Below are 23,795 nucleotides of genomic sequence, written 5' to 3'. Positions count from 1 at the left end.
TGATATTGGGTCTATACATATATATTGGCAATAAGAAGTACGTTTCTCTTCTAAAACTTTTCTGTAAAGCATGAAAATGCAAAGCAAATTGGTGGGTTGAGTTACCTTCCTGCCACACAGACTGTACCTGTTCTGATACTTCCATCACGTACTCTAAGACGATCAATGGGCGAAACATCCCCTTAGTCAATATTGTGAGGAATGAGAGGGAAAACAGCAGCCTGCATCAGCAATATTTCATCAGTCAGACTACATGATGCATTGATTCTCTCTGTCCACACCGCACTCATCAATGACTGCACAAAAATACTCCATTCTGAGCAGCAGCGTGTCCTGAAAATACTATTTCATGGCAAAAGAAGCTTAGCCATGTTGTGAGGCTGCGCTGCATGTTTACCTCCAGTGTTACATGGCAGCTGGCTCGCAGCAAAATAATCCCCAACTCATTCAACATGTAGTAGATTCCTGACAGCCAGGAGAACAGCACGCTCTTTCAGTGCTCTTTAGTGAAGTTAAAATTACTCTCGTTTTTATGTTCACACGAGAGAGGACACAAGGAAAGTGTGATTTTACAAATGTGCTGTTTTTTTTGCCAGCTGGTCCAGATGTGTGGCATCACAAATGTTCCACCACATGTCGGGAAAATGAGCTTGAATTAATCTGCAGTCTGGAGGAACGAGTTAAGCCATGAAATCCACAGTCTGCGTCCTGTTATGCAATTGTCTGCTCACTGATGGAGGTCAGTGTGATTGCTATTCTTAAATAATAAACTGCTTTGTGATTTACATATTCAACATAAATCTTTCATACAGGGAGTTGTCGGGTGGTAGTACCCAAATCGAGGGTAAGGATTCTTCAAGATGAATCTTTGGGTTTATCAGCTCATTAAACGGATAAGAGGAAATAAAAAACTGTTAGGTAAAATCATGGGTAACGTTTGATTTTACTATTCAGTAATTTCCTAACCATTTCCCAGTCATTTCTCTGAAGCTTCCTCGAAATTAATGTGTAACTTCAAACAAATCATAGGTAGTTGGGCAAAAAAAAAAATCTCTGCGCACCTGTATGTACATATACAACACATTCAGGTGCTGGGTGATGAGTCAGAGGAACAAAAATCAGCTCACACACACTGTAAAAAATGTACTGCAATGTGTTGAATAGATGCATCTTGCAGAAACAGCAGGGAGAAAGGCTGCTATACTACAATGCTGCAGCACCAAAATGTCTATTCTATGTATATTTAATCCTATTAAGCAGGTAAATTTGTAAGTTTGAACCAGGAACCCTCTTGCTGTGGGGTCACAATCAGGGTCCAAAACTAACACTCGCCACTCGCTAATTACTGTCCAGCTGTGAGGCTAGCGGAGCGTTAGCCGCAGCATGACCGGAGGGAGGCACAGCCAGTTAGCCTCCGCTAGCTTCCCAGCTAGTCCCGGCTCTCCGTTTGGATCCTACCAGAGCACCGAGCCCTGGTTTGTTATTCAGGTTAAAGTGGGAAGAAGCAGTGGGTTTGTCGGGCAGCTGACTCAGCTTTGAGTGAAGTGGAGCCTGCGGAGGAAACACCGGGACCGTCTGGATGTAATAGCCCGTGGAGGTGCTGCGGTGCTCGGCTGCACAGATAGGAAACACCTGGGCTGACAGGATGTACCACTCTCTCACTCCGCTACTTTGTTAATAGGCTCGTTCAAGATGAACTGCACCTCGCCTGGAAAGTAGACGAGAGCAGGCGGCCGCAGCGGGGGGCGGTGACAAAAAGCTGCAGTGAAGTCGGACAGTTTCCCGACAGTTTCCAGCAGCCTTCAGTCCATACAGGAAGTCACAGACACACTAACATCCTGTCTGGAATGTCAATTCATTAAAAAAGTGATCAGACCCATATACCAGTTTGTTTTCAGTCTCCAGTTGTTTTAATTATGATATATTAATTTATTAAAATGCTTTACAGGTGATCTGTAGTTTATGTTCATGGTTTATCCTCCATGTTACATGAATTCTCCTGTAAATCAGCATCATATCAGTTTGACCTGTCCCCTCAACTACACAGGCTGAATAAACTGTGCTTGACTATAAGGTTCATATTTTCAGAGGAAAAAAATACAAGACAACAGCTTTCATTAAGGCTCAGTCAGATACAGTCAGAGCTTCACATCTGTGCAGAGAATTTAAGAATCCTCACATCCCACTGACCACAAGTCTCTGTGTTGCTAAATACTTCAATAATTAAAACAGTCCAATATTAATATAGTACAGTAGACTCTAGTTTATGATGAATGTATTCAGTCTCTGACAACTAAACTTCACCATCAGTCACACAACATGTTTTCTGTCACAGAATAAACCTTCAGGTCAGACAAATACAATCTTAATCTCTAAAATTCAACAAAAATGAGTAGTTTATCTAAAACGTCATATTGTTGAGACGACATCTTAATCAATCAGCTGTTAGATCAGGTGAGAGCCAGGCGGTGCAGTCGGTGGAGAGCAACTGCAGCGCCTGGCTCTAAAAACTGCAGCCGCCTCGCTCTCGCAGTTTTATTGCCGTCCACTTTTGTAATACGTCAGAGAAAGTTGGGATGAAGTCGGACACAAAACTAACCAGCATGCATTGTGCACCGATTGCTGGTGATCGAATCTGCGCAGGCCTGGCTCATCTCAAACAAACCTAGTGTTAATGTACCTCCATGCTCTGAACCCTCGTAGAAGAAGAAGAAGAAGTAAGAAAAAGTATCATGTGGCGATGCTGGCCAGGTATAGGGGAGCCTCCTGCAAAAAAACAAAAAACTAAAGCAAAAGAACCTGCTGAGGCTGAGATTTTACCGACCGACGACCAAGAGACGGAGGTTAATGTTGCTGCTGCTGCTGCTCCCACCGCCGCTGCCCCCCAGTCTCATCCACCAGCAGCATTAAGTGACTTGACTTTTTTCCCTTTAAATTATTAATTATTTGGTTGGCTGGTAAAATATCTGCCTGGCTGGCTGGTAAGTGACAAAGTTAGTTTTGGACCCTGGTCACAATGCTAACCAATGCACCATGTGCCACCCTATTGTATAATCATCTATTCTTTTACCTCTTAAAATGTCCAAAAATCTTTCAAATTAAACAATTTGTGAAGGAAAAATCACTTTTTGGTTCAACTGCTGACACAAGCCAAAAAGTTGGGAACCACTGATGTAGGATGTTTAAAGATGACATAAATAAAATGGCTGCCTTACATTCAAGTGATTGACACCAATCAGCTACAACATTAAAACCACTGACAGGTGAAGTGAATAACATTGATCATCTCGTTACAATGCAGTGCTCTGCTGGGAAACATTTGGTCTCTGCATTCATATGGATGCCACCTGACACTCCAACCACCCAAACACTGTTTTAGACAAAGTACAGTCCGTCATGGCAACCCCGGCACCAGCAGTACAATGCACCACCACACCACAAAAACTGCTCAGGACTGGCCCGAGCAGCGTGACAAAGAGCTCGAGGCATCAACCTGGCCTCCAAATCCCCAGATCCCAATCAATTCAAGCAGCCGTGGGACATGCCTGTAGCCCCAAGGTCCTGTGTCTATGCCACGACAGGTCACAGCCAGGTCCAATCCAAGATGGTGCCTCTGACTTGTCGAGGCATGGACACAGGACTTCTGGGGGTGTCCTGTGGTGTCTCACACCTGGGGTCTCATTTATAAATAATGCGTAGGATCCATACTAAAAATATACATAAGGACAAACTCCAAAAATGGCACATGCCAAAAAATATTAGATAATTTCTGCAATCACGCTTTCACCTCACCATCTGCATCGCCGTTTTCCTGTCTCAAAAATGTTTATAAGCATGGGACAAAGTTTCTCACATCAAGTCTGTTTTTATAAGTCACAACTTTTGCATGGGAAGTAGCGTACGTCTCTTTCAGGTCTCGTTTTGTGCAAACACAATATTTATAAGTGATACCTCGGGGCATTGGCAGAAGATCCTTTGAGTCTTGAGGGTCACAGCACATCCTAGGGATGATGGATTGATTGGATTAAGATCTGGGGAATGTGGAGGCCAAGTCGACACCTTGAGCTCTTTGTTGCGTTGCTCTGGTCTTACCTGAGAAGTTTTTGTGGTATGGACTGGTGCATTGTCCTGCTGGGGGGTGCACTGCAATCACAGAGTGCAGTTACCATCAGAAGGTGTACTTGTTCTGTTATGGTGTTTGTGTGGGTGGTGCGTGTCAAGTGGCATCCGCATGAATGCCAGGTCCCAAGGTTTTCCAGGAGTAACCAAATGATCAATGCTATTCGCTTCACCTGTCAGTGGGTTAAATGCTGTGGGTGATCGGTGTATGTTAAAGCAGCTATAATTGATATTTTTATGATATAAAAAACGTATCTAACTACAACATAAAACCACCTGAACACAAAGCTCTGCTCAACTTATAGCGTAATTTTCCGATATTTTCAGGGAAAAAAAAAAGCCCTAAAATCCCTCCGTACACTTCCTGCTTGGCACCAAACAGCAACCAGCATGGCAGGTGACACAGTGGAGCATTTAGCAGCTGAAGCGTCAGATATTTCCCTGAGTGAATATTGCACTTACACTCATCAGGTGGTCAGAAACACATCTCCACATGAATGATGATGTTGCTCTGTAACTGCTGGATGTGTAAATAAACATCTGTTTGCTAACATGTTCACAAAATCAACTCCGTCTATCAGTGTTGTTACTGAAAGTGAGAAAGAGCGTTAAAGTTTTGAGGATGTAATCAAGCCTTTTTTGTACTTTCACTTGAGAAGCATCCCTATTTCCCTCATTTACTCTGAGGATCCTGAAATGGCACCTTCTGACAGCTCCTAATGAAAGGTTTCCTGTTTAAGTGATGCTTTGACTCGCCCGTCTTATGATTTACTCACAAACACCTCAGTATGGGGTTGCGTGAGGCTCTTAGTTGCTAGGCTACATTTGCATGCAGTGAAAGCCCTTTCACTCATTGGAAACGGTAAAAAGGGGCTTTTATAGTCAGCCAGTCGCTTAAACTATCACTTCCCTTTGTGTTGTCTTGATTGGTTTGCTTGATTGTAATCTTGTTATCCAGGTATGAGATGAAAGGCCTGCAAAGACAACGATCTCCTTGGTACAAAACCTTGCTAAATATAAACCCAACAAGGCAAAACTGGAGTGTCACAGAGTTTATGAGGGTAAGATTTGAGTTACGTCAGGTTTAAGGGTTCGTCAAAGTGGTTTCATAACCGCATTCAGCCCACATGCCTCGTATCTGTTGAGCTTAAAGCGCCATTCATTTTTACATTAGGCTACTAATGAATCAATTGATGATACCAAAGGACTCAACAGTTTCCTTCAACCGAGAGTTTTTGCGTCTCTCAGATCATTGTAAATAAAGTTTTCAAGCCCCCAAAACCCTCCAAGCTAGTTTCCATCTGCAGCGGGCCACTGATAGGAGCAACCCGGTCTTAAACCCAACTCATCAAATACCGAGGCTTGATCAGTAGCCCCTGGCGTAAGACACCAACACACAGAGGCAACCTTTAGCAACCTTTTGTGATTAGACCACAAAGATCCTACATGAAGACCCTGCCTTAGTCCTTCGCATGCTGAAAAGTTAACGACTAAAGAACCAGGAAGTAGTGAAGAACCAGAGCTAAAAGTAGAGTGAATATTGGATTTAGATTCATAAGGTCACCAGAAGCATGATCACATATGAATGCTGATGTTACTCTGTGTCTGTGCTATGTGTAAATATCCATCCCTACATTTTAGCTTCATGAGGTGAGGTTTTCATTTTGTTCAGCTGCTCCCAACTCAGCTACACACAGGCTGATATTTGGTTTTATCCCCTCAGTTCTCCACTGATTCCCTTCTTCATTATAGCATTGAGGTGTTGATTCTTCTGTACAAGGTGACAGTACAAATTCCCTCCCATTACATCCCCATCTCAGTGTAGTTAATCTCCACTAAGCTCAAGCTTTAGCTCAGATCAACCCCCTGCAGCTGTACCACGGTCATTTTGCTGCTAAAATCTTGTTGTTTTAAAATGGCTGCCTGATTAACCTGATGCAACAGAGGAAGAGATCTGGCACTAATTTGCATGAGCAGGGTTCATGGAGGAGGACCCCAGGATGCAGAGACATCATTAGGAGAGACAGCCCAAAGTGTTGCCCAAGGCGCTGGCTGCACTGGTGGAACCTGGGTCGAATAAGACCGGTGGAGAAACACCGGGACCGGAGCCAGACTGAAGGATCCTGACTCGCCCCAGACTTTGCCCCTCTGTCCCTGAACCCTGGCTCACAGCGCCACTGTGGTGCTCCTGAGGCGGACAGAGCCAGCAGCAGAGTGTCAGCACAAGACGGGACGAAGCAAAGAGGACAAATCTGGTCGCTGGTATTAAAAGCTATATTCAGAGACCTTACTGCCTGGTAATAATCATGTCAGTGTCTAGGATTACCCAGTGTTATTATTTTACATATGAAGCTTCTCAGGTTTTTGAATGAAGCTACACCTGTCTGTCCTCATATTTTATGACATCATCAACCTAAACAAAAATAAAGTCCTCAAACAAAATCCCCAAAATTAATACATTAAATTAGTTTGTCTTTAGTTTTATTAAATCCACTTTCTCATATGAATAACTGTAATTTATGGCGCTGTTAGATTGCTGTTAGACCACCCCTTTAATTTTGAAAGGCTAAACACCGACAAATATGGATTGAAGCAGAACATTTTTTTTAGAGAAAGACATGTTGTGAATTCTGGAAACAGTTACATCTGTCTACTTCAATAAATTTTGACTTTTGGACTTTACAGCGCTCTGTAGTTATTGGAAATTTGGCTCACAAGTCAGAAACAATGCTAGACATCCACTGGTAACTGATTATAAAAATCTTACAATACTAATAATATAAGCGTAACCTAATCTTTACCTGCAACTGTGCACAACACCGGGTTTAAACAGAATCAGTAGACAGGCAAAAAAAAAAAAACACTGTACAGATTTCGAATGGCTCCAAATCTTTTCCTTTAATGAGAAGATTGGGAGCCACTGTTCTCCTGAGTTACAGGACAACAGGTTGAGTTCTCACACTGAAAAGAGCTTTCTGGCAGATACAGTATGATGTCACCCTCTAGAGGCAGAAGAGTGCTTCACATGTCTAATCTGCACTATTTAAATTAAACAAGGTTATAATAACATAGTCTGCATCACTGACAGAGCTGGGGAAGCTACAGTCAAAGTATTTAAAGCAAAAGTATTTAAAGTGAAGCAATGTTAAATAAATAAAAGGAAATATTTTTTAAGTAACATGCATGTTTTCTTAAAATAAAATCTGCTGTTAAATAAATACAAAATATGGGCATTTAAAGTTATATGATTGTTCTGTGCTTTTGTATGTTATATTGTCTTTTTATTATATACACAAACCATCAACCTGCCAGGGACTGCACATGAAAATGAGCCTGTATGGCTAAATCTGGCACATTTAAGAGACTTAAGAGATCATGTTCATTAATATGCACTGTCTCTTTCTCAATAAAATAAATATAAACACAACCATAGTAGATACATATACACTGGTGGTGGGGGAAATGATGGGGCAACAACTACACTGTACAGATGTTACACCAGAACATTACACACTTTGATATTTCACACGTCACACAGTGTAACACAGGTGATAATCTGACAGGACACATACCTGTTCTCCATAGTGAGATGTTACAATGCTCCATTCTCAGTTTCACTGCCATATCCCGCTGTTTTAATGTTTGGTCATCCTTTTAGAAAGATGCCTGATATCCTTTAAGTCTGTTCCTGACTGGCAGCTAACGTCCTCAGCGAAATACACACAAGGAAACAAGAACAGAAAGCTCAGCTAGCTCGCTGACAAGCTAGCAGTTAGCCATTTTACCTGGAGAACCACCTGGATTTAAATCGGATTATTTTTACCGGAAGTTTGGTTTAGTTTGGTTTGGTGAACACAAAAGTGTTTAATCTAAAGTTTTAATTCATTAAACAAATTTTTAAATGTCTGCTGTACAAGATAATCCGCATTTTTAAGGCAGCCATACCGAGAATTACTCGGAGCTCAACAGCTCTGCGCTGAGCTGTCAACTACGCGCTAATCGTGACGTAAGGACGTAACAAGCAGCCAATCAGATTGCAGCGGGGCAACAGCCAATCAGCGCCGAACTTGACATTGCAAACTTCCGTGTATAGACTGTTGCTTCCAGTTCATTTACAAGATAATAATAATTAATAATTAAAACATAATATTCAAACAATAAAATCGCAGTTACAGAATCAACTATTGATTTTTACATCATGCAGTAACATTGTGTTCCAGGCAATGGCGTAAGGTAGTTATAACGGGCCCCAGTGCACGCTATTATGACGGGCCCTTACGGTATACTAGTTAGTAGTTACTCTTTATTTACTCTTTATCCACTCTTTACTTCTTTACTCTAACAAAGTAATATAACACGCTACATGTTACATTTAAACTGTCATGTAACGTGTTACCACCCGAAATCAACTTACTGTTTTCATTTTTCATTCATCCACACTGATCCACTTCCACCAGAGCACCAACAGGAAAAACATTCTCCCCGAAGGTTGTTGTGTGTTGACAACATTAAAAAAAAAGTTCTAAATTAGCATTCATGAATATGTTGTTGTTGTGCAGTAGGCTATTTATAATTATTTAGGACCTTTAACTTTGCAGAGTTGGCAGTAAAAGCAAACAAATCTCTTCAAGCACAATTAAATTCCGTTTCCTTCGTAAAACTTTTCTCTTTTTGGATTTGGAACCTAGCGCTAGCCAAGTGAGCATATTTTTGTTGCCAAAATGTTAAAACGTTTTTTCTTTTTTAGTGTATAGGTACTTTTCTTTTACAATAGGAGACTGTCAGAATCACTTCCTACAGCATTGATAAATTAAAATTAAAAGAAATAACAGTTAATTTTGTCAAAGCCAAGGGGAGCCATTGAGGTGGGGGCTAAAGAGCTGCATGTGGCTCCAGAGCCGCAGGTTGCCCACCCCTGGCCTAACCAGTTCATCACCTTCAGATGTCAGACTCTTGCCAATGGAGGAAGGTTGAATAAAAATATGATTAAAAAACAACATTTTCCAAATGTATACAAAAGGCTTCCTGTCAGATTGTAGAAATATGGACACGCAGTGGCATTTGTGCAGCTGCAAGAAAAGTATTCCGATACTTTACTTAAGTAAAACTAGAAATAACATAGTGTAAATATACTCTATTACAAGTTAGTCCTGAATTCAATACCTTACTTAACTAAAATTACAGATGTATTACCAGCAAAACCATACATAAAGTATGAAAAGTCAAAGTACACATTATACAGAATGGTTCCTTTTTAAGTATTAAGATATTATAGAATATTTTATCATTATAATATTGGATACATAATAGTGTAGTACTGCATTGTATCATATATCCTGTTTGTGTGTTTCACTGCAAAAAAGTAACTATCAGTGCCAAATATAATGGAGTAAAAAGCATAATATTTCCCTCTGGGATGAAGTGGAGTCTGAGTATAAAGTATCATAAAAAGGAAATACTCAATGTACAAATATGTCAAAGTTGTACTTAACTACCGTACAGTACAGTACTCGAGTAAATGTACGAAGGTATGTAAGTAAGTTTGTTAATTAAACAAAAAAATAAATAAAACAAAACCCTCTGATTATGACCATGACATATATTCAATACCCTAACACTACTGCCCCCCAGTGGTGGAGGTGAGGTATGATTTCACTCTGCACCAATCTTAGTTTCTCCTCTTTCTCTGTAGTGAGTTATAGTTTTGTACACAGTGTTAACACCAATTCTTCTCATGAGACACCACTGCTAATTAAATCACATTTCATTTAAGTATTAGTTGCAACATCCCTCATCAGCATTCTGTTTGTGGTCATATTATTTATACATGCTTTTGTCAGCCAACAAGGCCTATTGGAGACTCAGTGCTTCTTACTGAGCTGCATTAAATCAGCTTTACATTCTTCATGTATCCAAGTACACTCATTACAGAGAAGATAGAAACTACAGAGGTCTCACTCTGACCCTTTACCCAGGAACTTAATAGTCAAAACTGATTGCCAAAAAATGTATAATAAATAGGACTGTGTAGTACATCTATACACACTGTGACTTTACTGTATATTGGTCACCCAAACAATGTTTATAGTTGCACAACACAATATTCATTACTAACCATTTAACATGGGATTATAATCAATAGTTGCAACTTTATAGCCATTCAAATAATGTTTATAGACAATTTACAAACCTATTTTTAAGCATGAGCAAATACTTAATATAGTATATACAATTTTGTAATATATGCAAAAATAAACCATTAAAATGAAATCAGTTTTAGTATTAAATAAATTAGAAAGCTTCATTTATTATTATTTCATTGGTTATTAACGGTAAAATAACTATTTCCTAGAGTTTAAATATAATTTATTATTTATGGTTATCATAAAGTGATAAACAATTAATTGTATGAATCAAAATTACAACAGCTTAAACTTCTGGAAAAACACACTTTAAAAAATAAATGATAGGCTAATAATAACAATAATAAAAATGATAATAATAAAATAATAATAATTGTAATAACAGTACGGTTATAACAATAATAATAACAATAATAAACCCTCGTAAAAAGTAATAAAATTAAAATAAAATTTAAAAAAAAAACCTGCGGAGTGAGTGCTCTGTTTTTAATCAACGATCTCTGCTGACAACAGGAAGACAGCCGTGCAGCTGCTTCCGGTTTCCCCGCCCTCAGTCAGCTGTCACACGGTTGTTTGCAAACAGTTCCGTCCGCCGGGTCCATGGTCCCGTCCTCGTCCTCTGCGCCCCTGTAGCTGCTCCACCATGGGTGGGAACGACGACAGCGAAATCATAGAGCACCACGTGGAGGAGGAGATGGAGAAGAAGGGCACGAGGAGCCACGCAGCCTCCTCCTCCTCGTTCCTGGAGAGCGTCACTCCGTCCGACAGAGAGGGCCACAGCGGCACCCAGTCCTCCCACAGACTGCTGGCCTACAGCGATGCTCTCATCTCCATCATCGCCACCGTCATGGTGAGACACACCGACACACACACACACACACACACACACACACACACACACACCTCAGCAGCCCCTTAGTTCACTGCAGAGACCTGAAACCAGCAGGTGATGGAGCAGAGGGCAGTGATGAACCAAATTAATATTAGGGACTGTTCGTTACTTACCAGGGGAGAGGGGGGAGGTGGCTGCGGTGTGACTTCAGTATTTTGGTACAGATATTTTTCCTGCAGCCTCCCTGAGTGTCCTGAAGTAACAGAACCTTTAAGGCCTGACGTCACAATGACATCATTTTGTAATCTGGAGGTGAAGCTGCCTCTCCCCCACAGGGCTGTAGGCTACACAGGAGGCTTAAAATGTCTTGGTCGTGGATAACCCAACGGTGCATTCAGACAGCGCTACGAAGCTGAACGGTCCAGTTTGTGCCAGAGTGCGCTCTATTTCTGAACGCACCACTCACATCATCTTCCTCCACTGTCTTGAACAAGATAACAGAACTCACCAGCTAGTGCTTGCTAATGTCTGTGGAGGATTGTTTTGCCTCCAGCTAAGCCCCGCCCACCAAAAACGTTGTCGTGTTTACTAACAGTTAAAGGGCCAGTGTGTAATATTTGGCATGGTTTATTGTCAATCTGAATCTGAATCTGAATATTCTACCCATTAATATGTTTATACAAGTGTATAATCGCTATAAAATAATATTCGTTTGGTTTTCGTAGCCTTATAGTTATGCTTTTATATATATATATATATATGTATAGCAAGGGCCTTGCTTTAGAGAGGTCGCCATCTTGCGCCGCTATGTATGTACGGCAGCCCGAGCTGACAATCCAGCCAGCCAGAGAACGCGTTTCGCGTGTATAAATGAACCAACGAAGACAGGAAGGAAGGAAGAAGGAGGAGGAAACAGCAGAGAGTGTTAGTAGTTCGTTGATAGAGAGTAGTGAAAAGTTTTTTTAGTTATAAAATTTGCGAATGGACCACACTTACCACGCAACAGGAGAGAATGAACCCGAACCGTCATCTGCGAGGAAAAGAAGACGCAACTTCACTCCTTGTGATGCACTCTCTGCGGCGCTTTTCCTGCTGGTGATATATCTCCCCAACGATGGCAGCAGTAGCACCGAATCCCATTCTGTGCATTCAGCCTCTCTTCTCACCCGCTCAGCATCAAACACATGGAGTTCCTCATTTGTATGCTCCGGCTCAAACAGGTATGGCTCTGGGTCTGTGTCCGCTACAAGAAACTCCTCAAAATCGCATTCAAAGTCGTCCATTGCAGCGACTATAGTCCGGAGATATTGCTAGGCTAAATAAACAGCTGAGCTCTGTTTACCGGCTACGCTGTCAGTCAGTGTGCGGGCTGGAGATTGGTGGAGCGGGAGGAGGGGGGTCCCCACTCAGTATGGTAAACGAGTATGTGTGTATGGAGTGTGTGTGTTACGCTAGAAGAGTCAGAGTTTGGGACGGAGTCTTTTACCCCCTGGAGTGTTACCGGAGTTTTTGGAGTGCTCAAATAAACTGGCCTTTTTCCCGAACGCTCCTCTGGTCTCCTGCTCGTGAGGGATTCATTACAATATCGTAACATAGTTTAGATTTCTAAATAAACATTCACCTCGTCGCTAGATAGACCTACTCCTGAAAAACTCGTGTCTGTGCAAGGCTTTTTGTCCCTACGAGGACACTGTCATTTACCCGACGGGAGGGGTGAGCGAGTGAGCCCTGCAATCTAGAATTTGACCACCGATGTCACTGTTTTTAACCCATTTTACACACTGGCCCTTTAAAGGGTCTGTAACAAATGGTGTAATTTTGGTGATTTTAAAGAAAACATGTCTGTCAAACCACTAATGTTTCCTTCAAAGACGTATTTTCTTAAAATCATCATTTGTATTAATTTGGATGTCCCTCCCCTAAGTAAATTGAAAATTATAAGTCCCCCTCCAGTGCTTAAAAAATTATTTGCCATGCCTCCCGCTGTTTGCACCAGCCCCCCCCCCCACAAATAACGAACAGTCCCTGTCCCTGTGGTAAACTGTGTCAAAGATCTGTTTGTTTTACAAGATTAAACAAAAATGAGTGAGTGAGACGAATAATAAGTACATACAGATAAACCAATCACATATTATTAAAAACATCAGGAAAGGGCGCCTATTGGCTTAGGGGGCGGAGTGGGTGCCCATGTACAGGGGCAGTTTGTTTCCAGCCAGCATGTGGACCCCTCTTTTGACAAATGTGAATTTTCTAGAAAGGACAGCCCCTTGAGATGTAGCATCTCATTTTCAAGAGGTGACAGATCTCAAGAAAAGTGGAAGATTATTCCAGTCAGATGGAGCTTTGGATCGGAACGACCTTAGTCTAACTGCTTTGAAAATCCTGGGGACAAAGAAAAAGGGATTATGTCTAAGTGAATATGAGGAATTATACAGGGTCAAAAACTGTTTCAAATATGAGGGACAATTGAAATTAACACACTTGAAAATGAGTTGAACCTCCCTTTCACACTAAAGCTATCCTGTTGAATAAAGGCAGAAAAAACAAACCCATCCAAAGTGCAAATTACTGACTTTGAACTGGTGCAGACTTGTCCTCCCCCGAGCTTTAAAGCTAACCTGTAACCTCTCCTGTGACCTGTTGTCATGGATGCTCACTTTGCAGCAGCAGCTTAAGGAGGATGCTCCAGTCTTTTCATATACAGCAGTTAGCATGTTTTAGTCTCCATTTAATAACATACTTTCCACTTGTGACAGAATTTTTCCAAATCCAAAAAGAAATGGGACGTTTGTGGTTTAAATTACCCATGGTAGTATTCATAATCAGGTCGTCTCTGCAGTATGATGAACATGTGATACCTCTCCTAATGCTGTTTTCATTATCCACAGATTTTACCTGTCGCTCACACAAAGATGGAGGATAATGAGGTAACAGTAACTGTCTTTCTATAAAGCCGACACAACGAGGGATATTCACGTCACTGTTGAGTGCACCAGATAAACTTTGTACCAGTGTGCAGTAACACTGTAGACATGTAGTGATGTAATAACAACAACAGGCGACATGTAATAAATCTGTTTGTGTTTCAGGAGTTGAGGGAGAGCGTTCAGCTGCTGCTGACGACAAAGATCGCTGTTTACTTAATGACATTCCTGATTGTGACTGTAGCGTGGGCCGCTCACATCAGGTGAGTCATTATTGATATTATATTAGTAGTAGAACAGCAGTTTTAAAGGGACAGTTCACCCCAGAATCAAACACAAGTATTTTTCCTTTTACCTGTAGTGCTGTTTACCAATCTAGATTGTTTTGGTGTGAGTTGCAGAGTGTTGGAGATATCGGCCGTAGAGATGTCCACCTTCTCTCTAATATAATGGAACTAGATGGCACTCATTCATCCTCCCTTAGCTCACCTTGCACTACTGAGCTAGCTAACATTACAGCTCAGCCGAGGAGGACGCCATTAATGTTTACATCTAACACTGTCATGAGCACAAGCCTCTCGATTATGAGTAGATGCACACTTCCTTCTGCGTGGTGATACGTTTGGCAGGTCTAGTTCGGTAGAAAGAAAATAGTTCCTACATGAAGCTGCTCACAATAAGGTCTGTGGATTATCTTGAGTAACCAGGTCGTGATTTCTGGAAAGAGACATTGAGTGGCTTTACATGGACAGTTTAATTCCATTTTCATTCGGAATGAAAGTTCATTCCTATTAAAAGTGATCTTGTAAACACCTAATTCAGAATGGAAATGGCCAATGCGATTGAAAATTCAATCCGATGTAGAGGGCTGGAATATTCCGTTTCTAATTCCAAATGAAAGAATTTTGTGTGCATGTATACACTCGTTCCTCTTTAAGTTCATTCCGGTCTTTCTGCACATGCTCGTTTCCTTGCCCTTCTGGCGCGATGACGTATATAGTGCACATAGCAATGGGTTGAGATAGAGCAGTGGGACTCGTTGCACTCACCAGTTTCCATACGCCAAAGCACGGTCTTCCATCTCTCTTATTCGACCTTCTGCCTCCCTTCTCCTCCTCAACAGACGAAGCATTAGCAGAAGAAGGTTGTTGTCGTACTGCTGCTTCAAGAATATAAGCAAAACAAGCCCGAAAAAGGCACTAAGAACGGCGTTGTCAAGCATCTTGTTATCCGGGGCGAGGACTACAGTGTTTTCTTCCGGTAAACGTAAACACGTAACATCCGCTCCGCCCCCTATCCAATCAGAAACCTTCCCTGCCCCAAACCTTGCACAGACCCGAATACAGGCGATTAAACTGATCTCCGTGTAAACCCTCATTTGGAATGAATATTTCCCATGTAAACTACCTGGAAAGACTTTAATTCCAAATGATTTGATTCAGATTTATTTCATTCTGAATGAGAAGCCATCATGTAACCGCACCCATTTGCTGTGGCACTTTGAGCACCACAAGCTGAGTGTTATCTTGTTCTATTATATTTGAGAGAAGGCAGACATCTCTACAGCTGATATCTCCAACACGCTGCAACTCACACCAAAACAATCTAGGCTGATAAATAGCACTACAGGTAAGAGATGCTTACCTGCAGATGATTCACCTCTTGCTCTTTCTTTGTGTTGAATTTCACAGGTTATTTCAAGTAATAGTTCGCATCGATGACTGCCTGGCACTGCTGAACCTCGTGAGTACAGTTATTAATGAGATCAGTTTGTCTTTAATGACATACTATCATTATTTGTATGGTGTTAATTGAAGTCTTTCTTTAAGTAATAATTATCTTGGATATTTAATAAAGGCAGATTAGTAAGCATGTATCCTAATAAGTGTGCTAATGTGACTTAAATAGCGTCTAGTTTTGGATCATATGACATGCATCTCTAGTTGGTTATATTTTGCGTTTAAATACTGTATGGAGCTCCGACCAGTGTTAGACATTACTTTTTCTGGCTTTAGTTTTGATCAACACAGCCCACTGTGTCCCTGTAAATTGATTTTTATTTACCTTTTATCGTCTCTGATTTACAGTTTATGCAGTTTAGTACGCTGTGGTCGGCTTCTTTGTTAACTTTGATTGACCAGTTGGTTTAAAATCCAATTTCAGCAAGTGTTACTGTGCAAATACTAAAAATTTAAGGTTGGATTTCAGAGACAAACTGAGACTCTAAAGGTTTTACACACAATATCTGTCAAAGAAAAAACAGCGCATGTTGGCAACTAATTTCCATAACAAGTATATCATAGTTAATACTCAGTAAGAGTCAGTTTCCTTCTTACTGCTGAGAGAAAGCAGAGCCACAGTTTCACTGCTGTCATACTATAAATACTTCACTACTGAATGAGACTGTGAGCATGTTTCCTTCCCTCTAATGTGACGTTCTACTTTCGGTTCTCTCTCAGGCCTGCATGATGCTGATAACCTTCCTGCCCTACACAGTGAGTATGAGTCACCGCAGCAGCTGAATCAATCACAGTGTTTGCACAGATAAATGATAAGTCGACTGATGTCATTCAAGCTCCGTCATGTTAGTGTGTGTTGTGTGTTTGCAGTTCGCTCTGATGGCCAACTTCCCTGAGAACGTCCTGGGGATTTTACTCTTCTGTGGCTGTGTGATGGTGATGGGCATCATTCAGGTCAGCAGCTTCCGAGTGTTTTAGTCCTTCTAGTCCCTCTGGAGAAAAAGTGTCACCTTGAAGATAAGATGCAGCTTCACTTATAACATTACAGTTTATTATACACCATCTCTGCCAATAGTTGCCCCTACTGTAAATCCTACACACTGGACCTTTAATATTCAGTCACATTTAGGAGTTTGGCTTGTGTCATAATCTTACATTTTGTTTCCGTAGTCGGTGATTGTGCTGTACGCCTTCAGCCGTCCCTTCCTGCTGAACGAGCAGATCCAGATCTCAGAGAACCAAACCTTCTACAAACACCACATCCTCAAAGTCATCATGCGGGTTCCCCTCATGTGCTTCTTCGCCAGCATCTTCTCCTTCATCTTCTTCCAGCTGGTAGGTGGCAGTATGTTTCATATCGACTGTTGTGAGAGATCTGTTCATCTTGTAATATGTTTTAGGACTTTATTGTACATTCACACCCTGATTAATCAAAAAAATACCCATCACCAGGCCCCGGAGTCCAGTGTGGCGGCTTTAAAGTTCTTGTTTTGTCCGGCCAGCAGTCTAAAACTCAAAGATATTCAACTTAGAGTGTTGTAAAACGCAGACAACTCATCACATTTGAGAAGCTGGAACAAGCAAATGATTGGGATTGTAGCTTAATCAATCAAGTTTACTATTGCTGCTGTAAATCTATTCTTTGTAGTAAAGCTTTCATTCTGTCTTTCAGTCGTACGTGCTGTTGGCAATCATCATCTTCCTGCCGTATATCTCCCAGTCTGTGAAGTGGTGTCGCAGTAAAGCAATTGGTGAGCGTGAGATTTTATCGTGATGAGTAGAAGAAACATATCACCTCTGGCCACATGTACTTCATCGTCTACTTGTGTTAGAGTGACACCTTCTTAAAACATAAACTAAATCTTGTCCCTTTCAGGTCAGGTGGAGGAGACTCCAGACTCCATGTTGTTTTACACGTACCTGCCCAACGAGCCACTCAGCAAGGACCGAGTGGAGGCTTTCAGCGATGGAGTTTACGCCATCGTAGCAACACTTCTCATCCTGGACATATGGTGTGTTTTACTTTATCTCCTTAAGTGGGAAGACAGAGTGCAAATCCATTTCAATATAACATATATAAGTGCAAATATATTGTGTGTAGAGAAGAGGTCAGACACAAACGCAAGCACTATGAATCTGAAGTCACCATGATCACATTAAAGGAGCAGTGTGTAGGATTTAGTGGCATCTAGTGGTGAGGATGAAGATTGCAACCAGCTGAAACTTCCCCCTGAGCGCCAAGCGTGAGCTACTGGGTAGAGTTTATTGTTCAGGAGGTTTTTAGCAGAAGCTGAATTATCTGCAGAGGTCTCTGAGTCTCCGAAACAACTGAACCAGGGGTCTCATTTATAAAACAATGCATAGGATCCACACTAGGAATGCATGTACAGAGAAAAGCCAAAAATGGTGTGCGCTAGATAATATTCAACAGTTTCCACAATTAGTCCTCCACCTCCTCAGTCGCCAATTTCCTGTCTCCAAAATGTTCGTAAGCATGGGTCAAAGTTTCTCCCATCAAGTCTGTTTTTATAGATCACACCTTTTCTGTGGGAAGATCCGCTCCTTATGTAGATACTAACGGCTCATTCTAAGGTATCATAAACATGACAGTTCTTATTTTCCTAAATCCTTCACACTGGACCTTTAAATGCAACCGACGTGTTGTGCTATAAAGAGAATCTTCTGCACGATATGGATCCTATGCACATGTTGCATTTACTGCACTGCTGATTTATGCACCAGTTATACCTGCGTTATGTAAAACTACCTGACTATGTTCCATCTTTAAAGCTGCTTTTAAATTGTCAAAAACAAAACCATTCTGGATGAATTGTCATTAATAGTGTTGCAAAAGTTTGCTTCAAAACCTCCTCACCTTTATCCTCTCTGGTTCCTTCCTGTCAGCGAGGACAATGTTCCAGACCAGACCACTGTCCAGACGCAGTATGGCGGCAGCCTGATAGCAGCGCTTCAAGACTACGGCCCCGAGTACCTCGCCTACTTTGGTTCCTTCGCCACCGTCGGCCTTCTCTGGTTTGTGCACCACTCGCTCTTCCTCCACGTCACCAAGGCAACGCGCTTCATGGGCCTGCTGAACACCTTCTCGCTGGCATTTATCGGAGGTTTGCCGTTAGCTTACCAGCTAACGCACGAATTCCCACGCAACTCTCGCAATGAACTGGAAGCCATTCAGATCAGCTGCGTGATCATTTTCTTCGCAGGAATATTTCAGCTTGCCATTTGGGTGGTCGCACTTTACAACGAACAGGAAACTCTGCACCCTTATGTTCGATATGGCGGACGCGAGCACGTGTTTATGCTAGCTAAGCTAGCTCTGTACCCCTGCGTTGCTCTGGGGACGTTTTTCCTGACATGTATTTTGAGTAAATTTAGCGCCCCCATTTTCCACCTGATGGAGATCACGGTGCCTTTTGCTTTCCTTGTGCTGAGGCTGTTGGTGCGTGTCGGGATGGCACTGCTACGGCTGATGTTCTGTCCCGACAGGCCCAACCAGAGGGGGGTCATAGAGGATGAAGATGACGAGACAAGAGTGCCATTCAACGCTTTAGTTACCTAGCAAGGTTAGAGGGGAGGTGGCCGCAGGAAATCGAGCTAACTGACAGAGCAGTGAGGCATTATTGCTAAGATGCTTGGTCTCTGAAAGAGTTACTGAGAGAGAGTGAATTAGGAATCACGTGGAGAAGAAGATGGTGATCTTTTAATTTAAACTGGTTCAAATCTTGTGAAGGAATCAGTGCAAAATGGGATTAGACGTGATCTCACATGTTGAGGGCGGAGTAATGAAGTGAACCAGAGTGGTGAAGGATGCTGACCACCAAAGCCTATCCATTCATTTTATTTCTTTAAAGGGTACATTCGGCATTTTTCAACCTGGATCACATTTGCCCATGTTTTTGTATCCAGGTGACTGATAGGAACAACAATTTTGTAAACTGGTCCAGTATTGAGTAAGGCTGCTGCAGCTGGCAGCGGCAAAAAAGGCTGCAATCTAACTATACGGGGTGTTTGCACCATTAATTTACGTCCACTAAAAGTGCTTGTTTTGTCACTGACAGGCTCAGATTGTTATTTTAAGTGTCTGACACCATTATGGAAAGGATCAGTACAGAGGTCGACCTCTTGTTAAAGACTCTTTTGTTTAAGAAACAGCCCAAAAATTGCTATAGCCACACCCACCAGACTTCATTTAAAAAAACAGTAATTATCATTGTTAAACACGCTGCATTCAAAGTCGAAAGAAACAAAATAAAACTCACAAAAACCATCTTGGTTCACGTTCTCACACTCGCACAACAATCACAAACTTTATCGACAGGAAGGCAATCCAGGCATTAGGGCTGTGCATCTTCAACGGCCTCACGATTTGATTACGATTATCTAGTCAAGGTGCATCCGACTTCATGTCCTCTTTCACCACATCCATAAATCTATGCACTCTATGCGTAATAAGAAATCATTAGCATTATAAGATTCACTGAAGTGTGTAGCCATGGGGTAGTTACGATTTTTTGTTCTAATGGCATATTATGCTCAACAAGGCGTCCTCAGGCGTCTTTATGTACGGCCTATGTAGAAAAAGAGTAGGGGCGTGTCTAAAAGAAAAAATAATGGGTTCAGGAAAGACTTTACTCAAAAATGAATCATCTCAGTAATGGCCCAATTATGTTTAATTATATGTTTGATTTGTTTGAAATAAACCCTTAATTCACCCAGTTAAATGTGAAAACATGCTGCCACTACACACACTACAATTACTGTTTATTTTAATGGAGTCTGGTAGAATTGATGATGGTGATTTTGGGGCCGTTTCTGGTTTAACAAAAAAGATCTTACTCTTTAACATAAAGTTCTATCTCTGTAGGGATCCTCTCCAGAAGTTGACAGACACTTCTAATGACAATCTGAGCCTGTCAGTGGCAAAAACAAACACTTTAATTTCTTTTTTCTGGCTGTAAATTGACAGTGTGAACACGCTCTCGGTAGTCACATTGCTTGTTTTCATCACTGCCGGCTGCATCAGTCTGGCTCAATACTGGGCCAGTTTCAAAAATGACTGTTCCCATTTGTGGCTTTAAAACATGAAAAAAAGGTCCAGGTTGAAAAATACTGAGCTCACCCCTTAAACAATAACTTGGAAGAATATACTAATGCTAGTTTTGATTAGCGAATAATCATCAATCATCTTCAAGCACTAAAAAGCTCGGTTTGAAATGATGGTTTCCCACTTTGATTCAATATGACCCAGTTTTATGTTTTCACTGTTGAGTAGAACAGAAGAACAGGTTTGATAATTATAGTTAAGTGAAGGTGCCAAGCGAAGATGTGAGACAAAGAGTCCATCCAACTGGTTTGGTTTTACTTGAGCCTTCATTTATTTTTTAACCTCGTGTTCCCCAGAGAAAATCTGCCGAGCGCGTTCAGACACATGCAGGAAAAATGCACGAGAACTGACGGCTGGAGTTTAGTTTTGTCTCCTGTATAAATGTTGCAGTTGACCTGTTAGCAGATAGAGTTCAAGTCTTTAGTGTTGGCACTTTAAACATTTTACTGAATGGGTACGGCCATGAAACTTGCACTTTTTACTAATCAATATTTTGATTTAGATATTTGTGTGCACTACCCACTGGAATGTAACCTCATCTTTTCAGTTACTATCACAATGCTTCTTTTGTTTCTACTGACTGTGCACTTAATGAGCCCCAAAACTGTTTATTTAAATGTAGAAAAAGGCCGAATGTGAATGGATATTGATGATTTTTAGTTTCAGTGATAATGACTTCAGGTTTTCTTGCAAGTTCTGTCTTTAAAAAGTCATGTCAACCCCAATGTGGTATTAAAGGATCGTTCAGATTTTTAACTGGGGTTGTATGAGGTACTTACAGTATGTTATATTCCACAGATGTCAGTCAGCACGCCTTCAGTTTGGAGAAGCATACCGGAGTCTGACATGGAAAGCAATGTGCTGCCATGAAGGGGGCCGGCAATTTTACAGACTTACTTACAGAGCAGTACAGTCAAGCTCCCTCTAATGTAGCTGAACCACTTCACATGCATTCTTCAGCTCACGTAATTAATCAGATAAATTTGTTATCTTTCCCTCGCACTCGCCTTAAGACCCGTGGTCATCGAGCTTTTGCTGACACTGTGGTTTCTTTTAAAAGCCAGCTGAAGACGCACCTGTTCAGACAGGCGTTTGTGAAGGGTGAATTCTTCTTTTCCTTGTGTGTGTGCAAATAGTTTTGCTAGCTGTGCACTTTTCACTATGTGGCTAATGTCGTCACTTTGTCTCTATGATTTTTTTCTTGTTGTACAATGCTCTTGTGAAGCACTTTGTGACCTGTGTCTGCGAAAAGCGTTATGTAAATAATTTTTACTTTTTTACTTAATTTTTAGCCACCTAAAAAAGTCCCACATAAAAGAAAAAAAAAAGAATCAGTATCACAGTTAAGTGTACACTATACTTGATGTCAGACTGATTTCCAGTGGGAAAATGAAGCCCTTGTATCGCTCTCTTCAAAGCCAGACTCCACTGACAAAAGCAGTAATTTAAGCTCACTGAACACAGGAGCTGCTGTTGCCTGGAGCAGTTAGTTAGTTTGTGGTATTGTGTGACTTTGGCATTTTAAAGGATTAGTTTGGGCTTGCTGGAATCACACAATAACACAAACAAACCAATTTATCAAAGCAGCAGTAGACCAGCAGCTCCTGTGTCCAGCGAGCTTAAATTACTGATTTTGTCAATGGAGTCTGGTGGCTCTGACGAGAGCATATATAGGGAACTGAAGCAGTCGGAACAGGCTGTCTGACATTAAAGTTAAGCAGTGAAAATAATCTCAATATAGCGCACACTTACTCGGTTATAGATAATTTAAGTTTAGGTTATTTTAGGCTCCTGTCTGCTTCTCCAAACTGGGGGCATGCTGACCTACATCTACTGTGTCTAACACACTGACTGTGTATAGGTACCTCATACAACCCCTCTTAAAAGATCAAAACTATCCCTTTAATATCAGAAGAAATCAGTTTATTTTAAGTGGAAATTACTGTTTTGTTTTTTTTGGGGAGGTTTGTGAAATCAGGTGTAGCACATTCCTCCAGAAGGGGTCACTGTTGTTTCTGTTAAACAGTCCTGAGACCGCTTTCATGGCTGTTAATGATGATGATGTGCCGTTATGTGTGTTTGATACTGACGTAAAAGGGGACCAGAATCTGACGTGCACTTTATGGAAACCTGTCAGGTGAAGGAGAAGGGTTATAAATATATATCAACAAGGAACTAAACAGCTGTTAACTATTGCTTTTTAAGACGGAGACAATAAGCTCAGCTGGCTCTGCATGTCAGGTGAAAGGCTTGTTTCTGATTCGTTAGACACATTGGTCGTCACGTTTTTGTTCTGTTGAGCAGCTTCCAGATCCAAACTACTTGTAGAACCAGGTATGGTTTTATTTTATGGGCATTTGTAGTGATCTGTAGTCAGAATCAGTTGATCAGGATGGGAGCAGTGTAACGAGACTTTGATTTCTATGAAGGAGTAAATGCCTGTATTTGTTTGCCAGTCATCGTGACGCTCTTAACATCCCAAAATATTGGTCGCAAAATGTTGTCAGGCATTGTTACCTAAATAAACAACTGTATTTGTAAATTTTTCACGTTGTCAGTCATAGCTTCATGTTTGAGTCCCAACACTCAGCAGGATCTTTACTTTCCTCATTTCTGTTGACACCACATTACCTTTAGAAATCAGGTTTTTTTAAAGACCTGTCTGTTGCTGTCGTTCCTCCAACATGGTGGTGTGTTCGAGGCCAGAGGAATCCCTCCCCAAATATTCTCTTTGACAGATTTCTCACTGCTTCGTTGCTGTCTGTCTGTAATCAAACGCTGCATTTGCTCTTTCACACTGTGCAAAAGCTTTTTTTTTATGTCAAATCACAAACTGTGGAGCTTTGTTTTGTGAATAAATCTGAAATTGTTCCTTCAATGTGAAAACGAATCGTCTGTCTTGTCAAACATAATGAA

At 41.2% G+C, this 23,795-nt stretch overlaps 2 protein-coding genes across 2 annotated transcripts in view; one reads left to right on the top strand and one right to left on the bottom strand.

Annotated features, from left to right (window-relative positions):
• Positions 1–23,795, bottom strand: part of cds1 (CDP-diacylglycerol synthase (phosphatidate cytidylyltransferase) 1) — a 453,066-nt gene that overhangs the window by 373,013 nt on the left and 56,258 nt on the right. The window lies entirely within an intron of this gene.
• tmem175 (transmembrane protein 175) lies at positions 10,801–23,757 on the top strand. Its single transcript, XM_049578548.1, has 10 exons — positions 10,801–11,112; positions 13,983–14,021; positions 14,184–14,281; positions 15,710–15,761; positions 16,478–16,513; positions 16,628–16,711; positions 16,928–17,092; positions 17,430–17,508; positions 17,634–17,769; positions 18,662–23,757. The coding sequence occupies exons 1-10, from the start codon at positions 10,906–10,908 to the stop codon at positions 19,332–19,334; spliced, it is 1,569 nt and encodes a 522-aa protein (XP_049434505.1). The 5' UTR covers positions 10,801–10,905; the 3' UTR covers positions 19,335–23,757.

Source organism: Epinephelus fuscoguttatus, linkage group LG6 (genome assembly GCF_011397635.1).
Source record: "Epinephelus fuscoguttatus linkage group LG6, E.fuscoguttatus.final_Chr_v1".
Classification (NCBI taxonomy): domain Eukaryota; kingdom Metazoa; phylum Chordata; class Actinopteri; order Perciformes; family Serranidae; genus Epinephelus; species Epinephelus fuscoguttatus.
This window is presented reverse-complemented; position numbering and strand designations above follow the sequence as displayed.

What these genes read in the sequence shown, in the direction of transcription:
- tmem175 (XM_049578548.1), top strand. Translation starts at nt 10,906, where the DNA reads ATGGGTGGGAACGACGACAGCGAAATCATAGAGCACCACGTGGAGGAG. An exon ending in GCGTGGGCCGCTCACATCAG is followed by an intron (nt 14,282 to 15,709) that starts GTGAGTCATTAT and finishes TGAATTTCACAG; the next exon opens with GTTATTTCAAGTAATAGTTC. An exon ending in GTGTCGCAGTAAAGCAATTG is followed by an intron (nt 17,509 to 17,633) that starts GTGAGCGTGAGA and finishes TGTCCCTTTCAG; the next exon opens with GTCAGGTGGAGGAGACTCCA.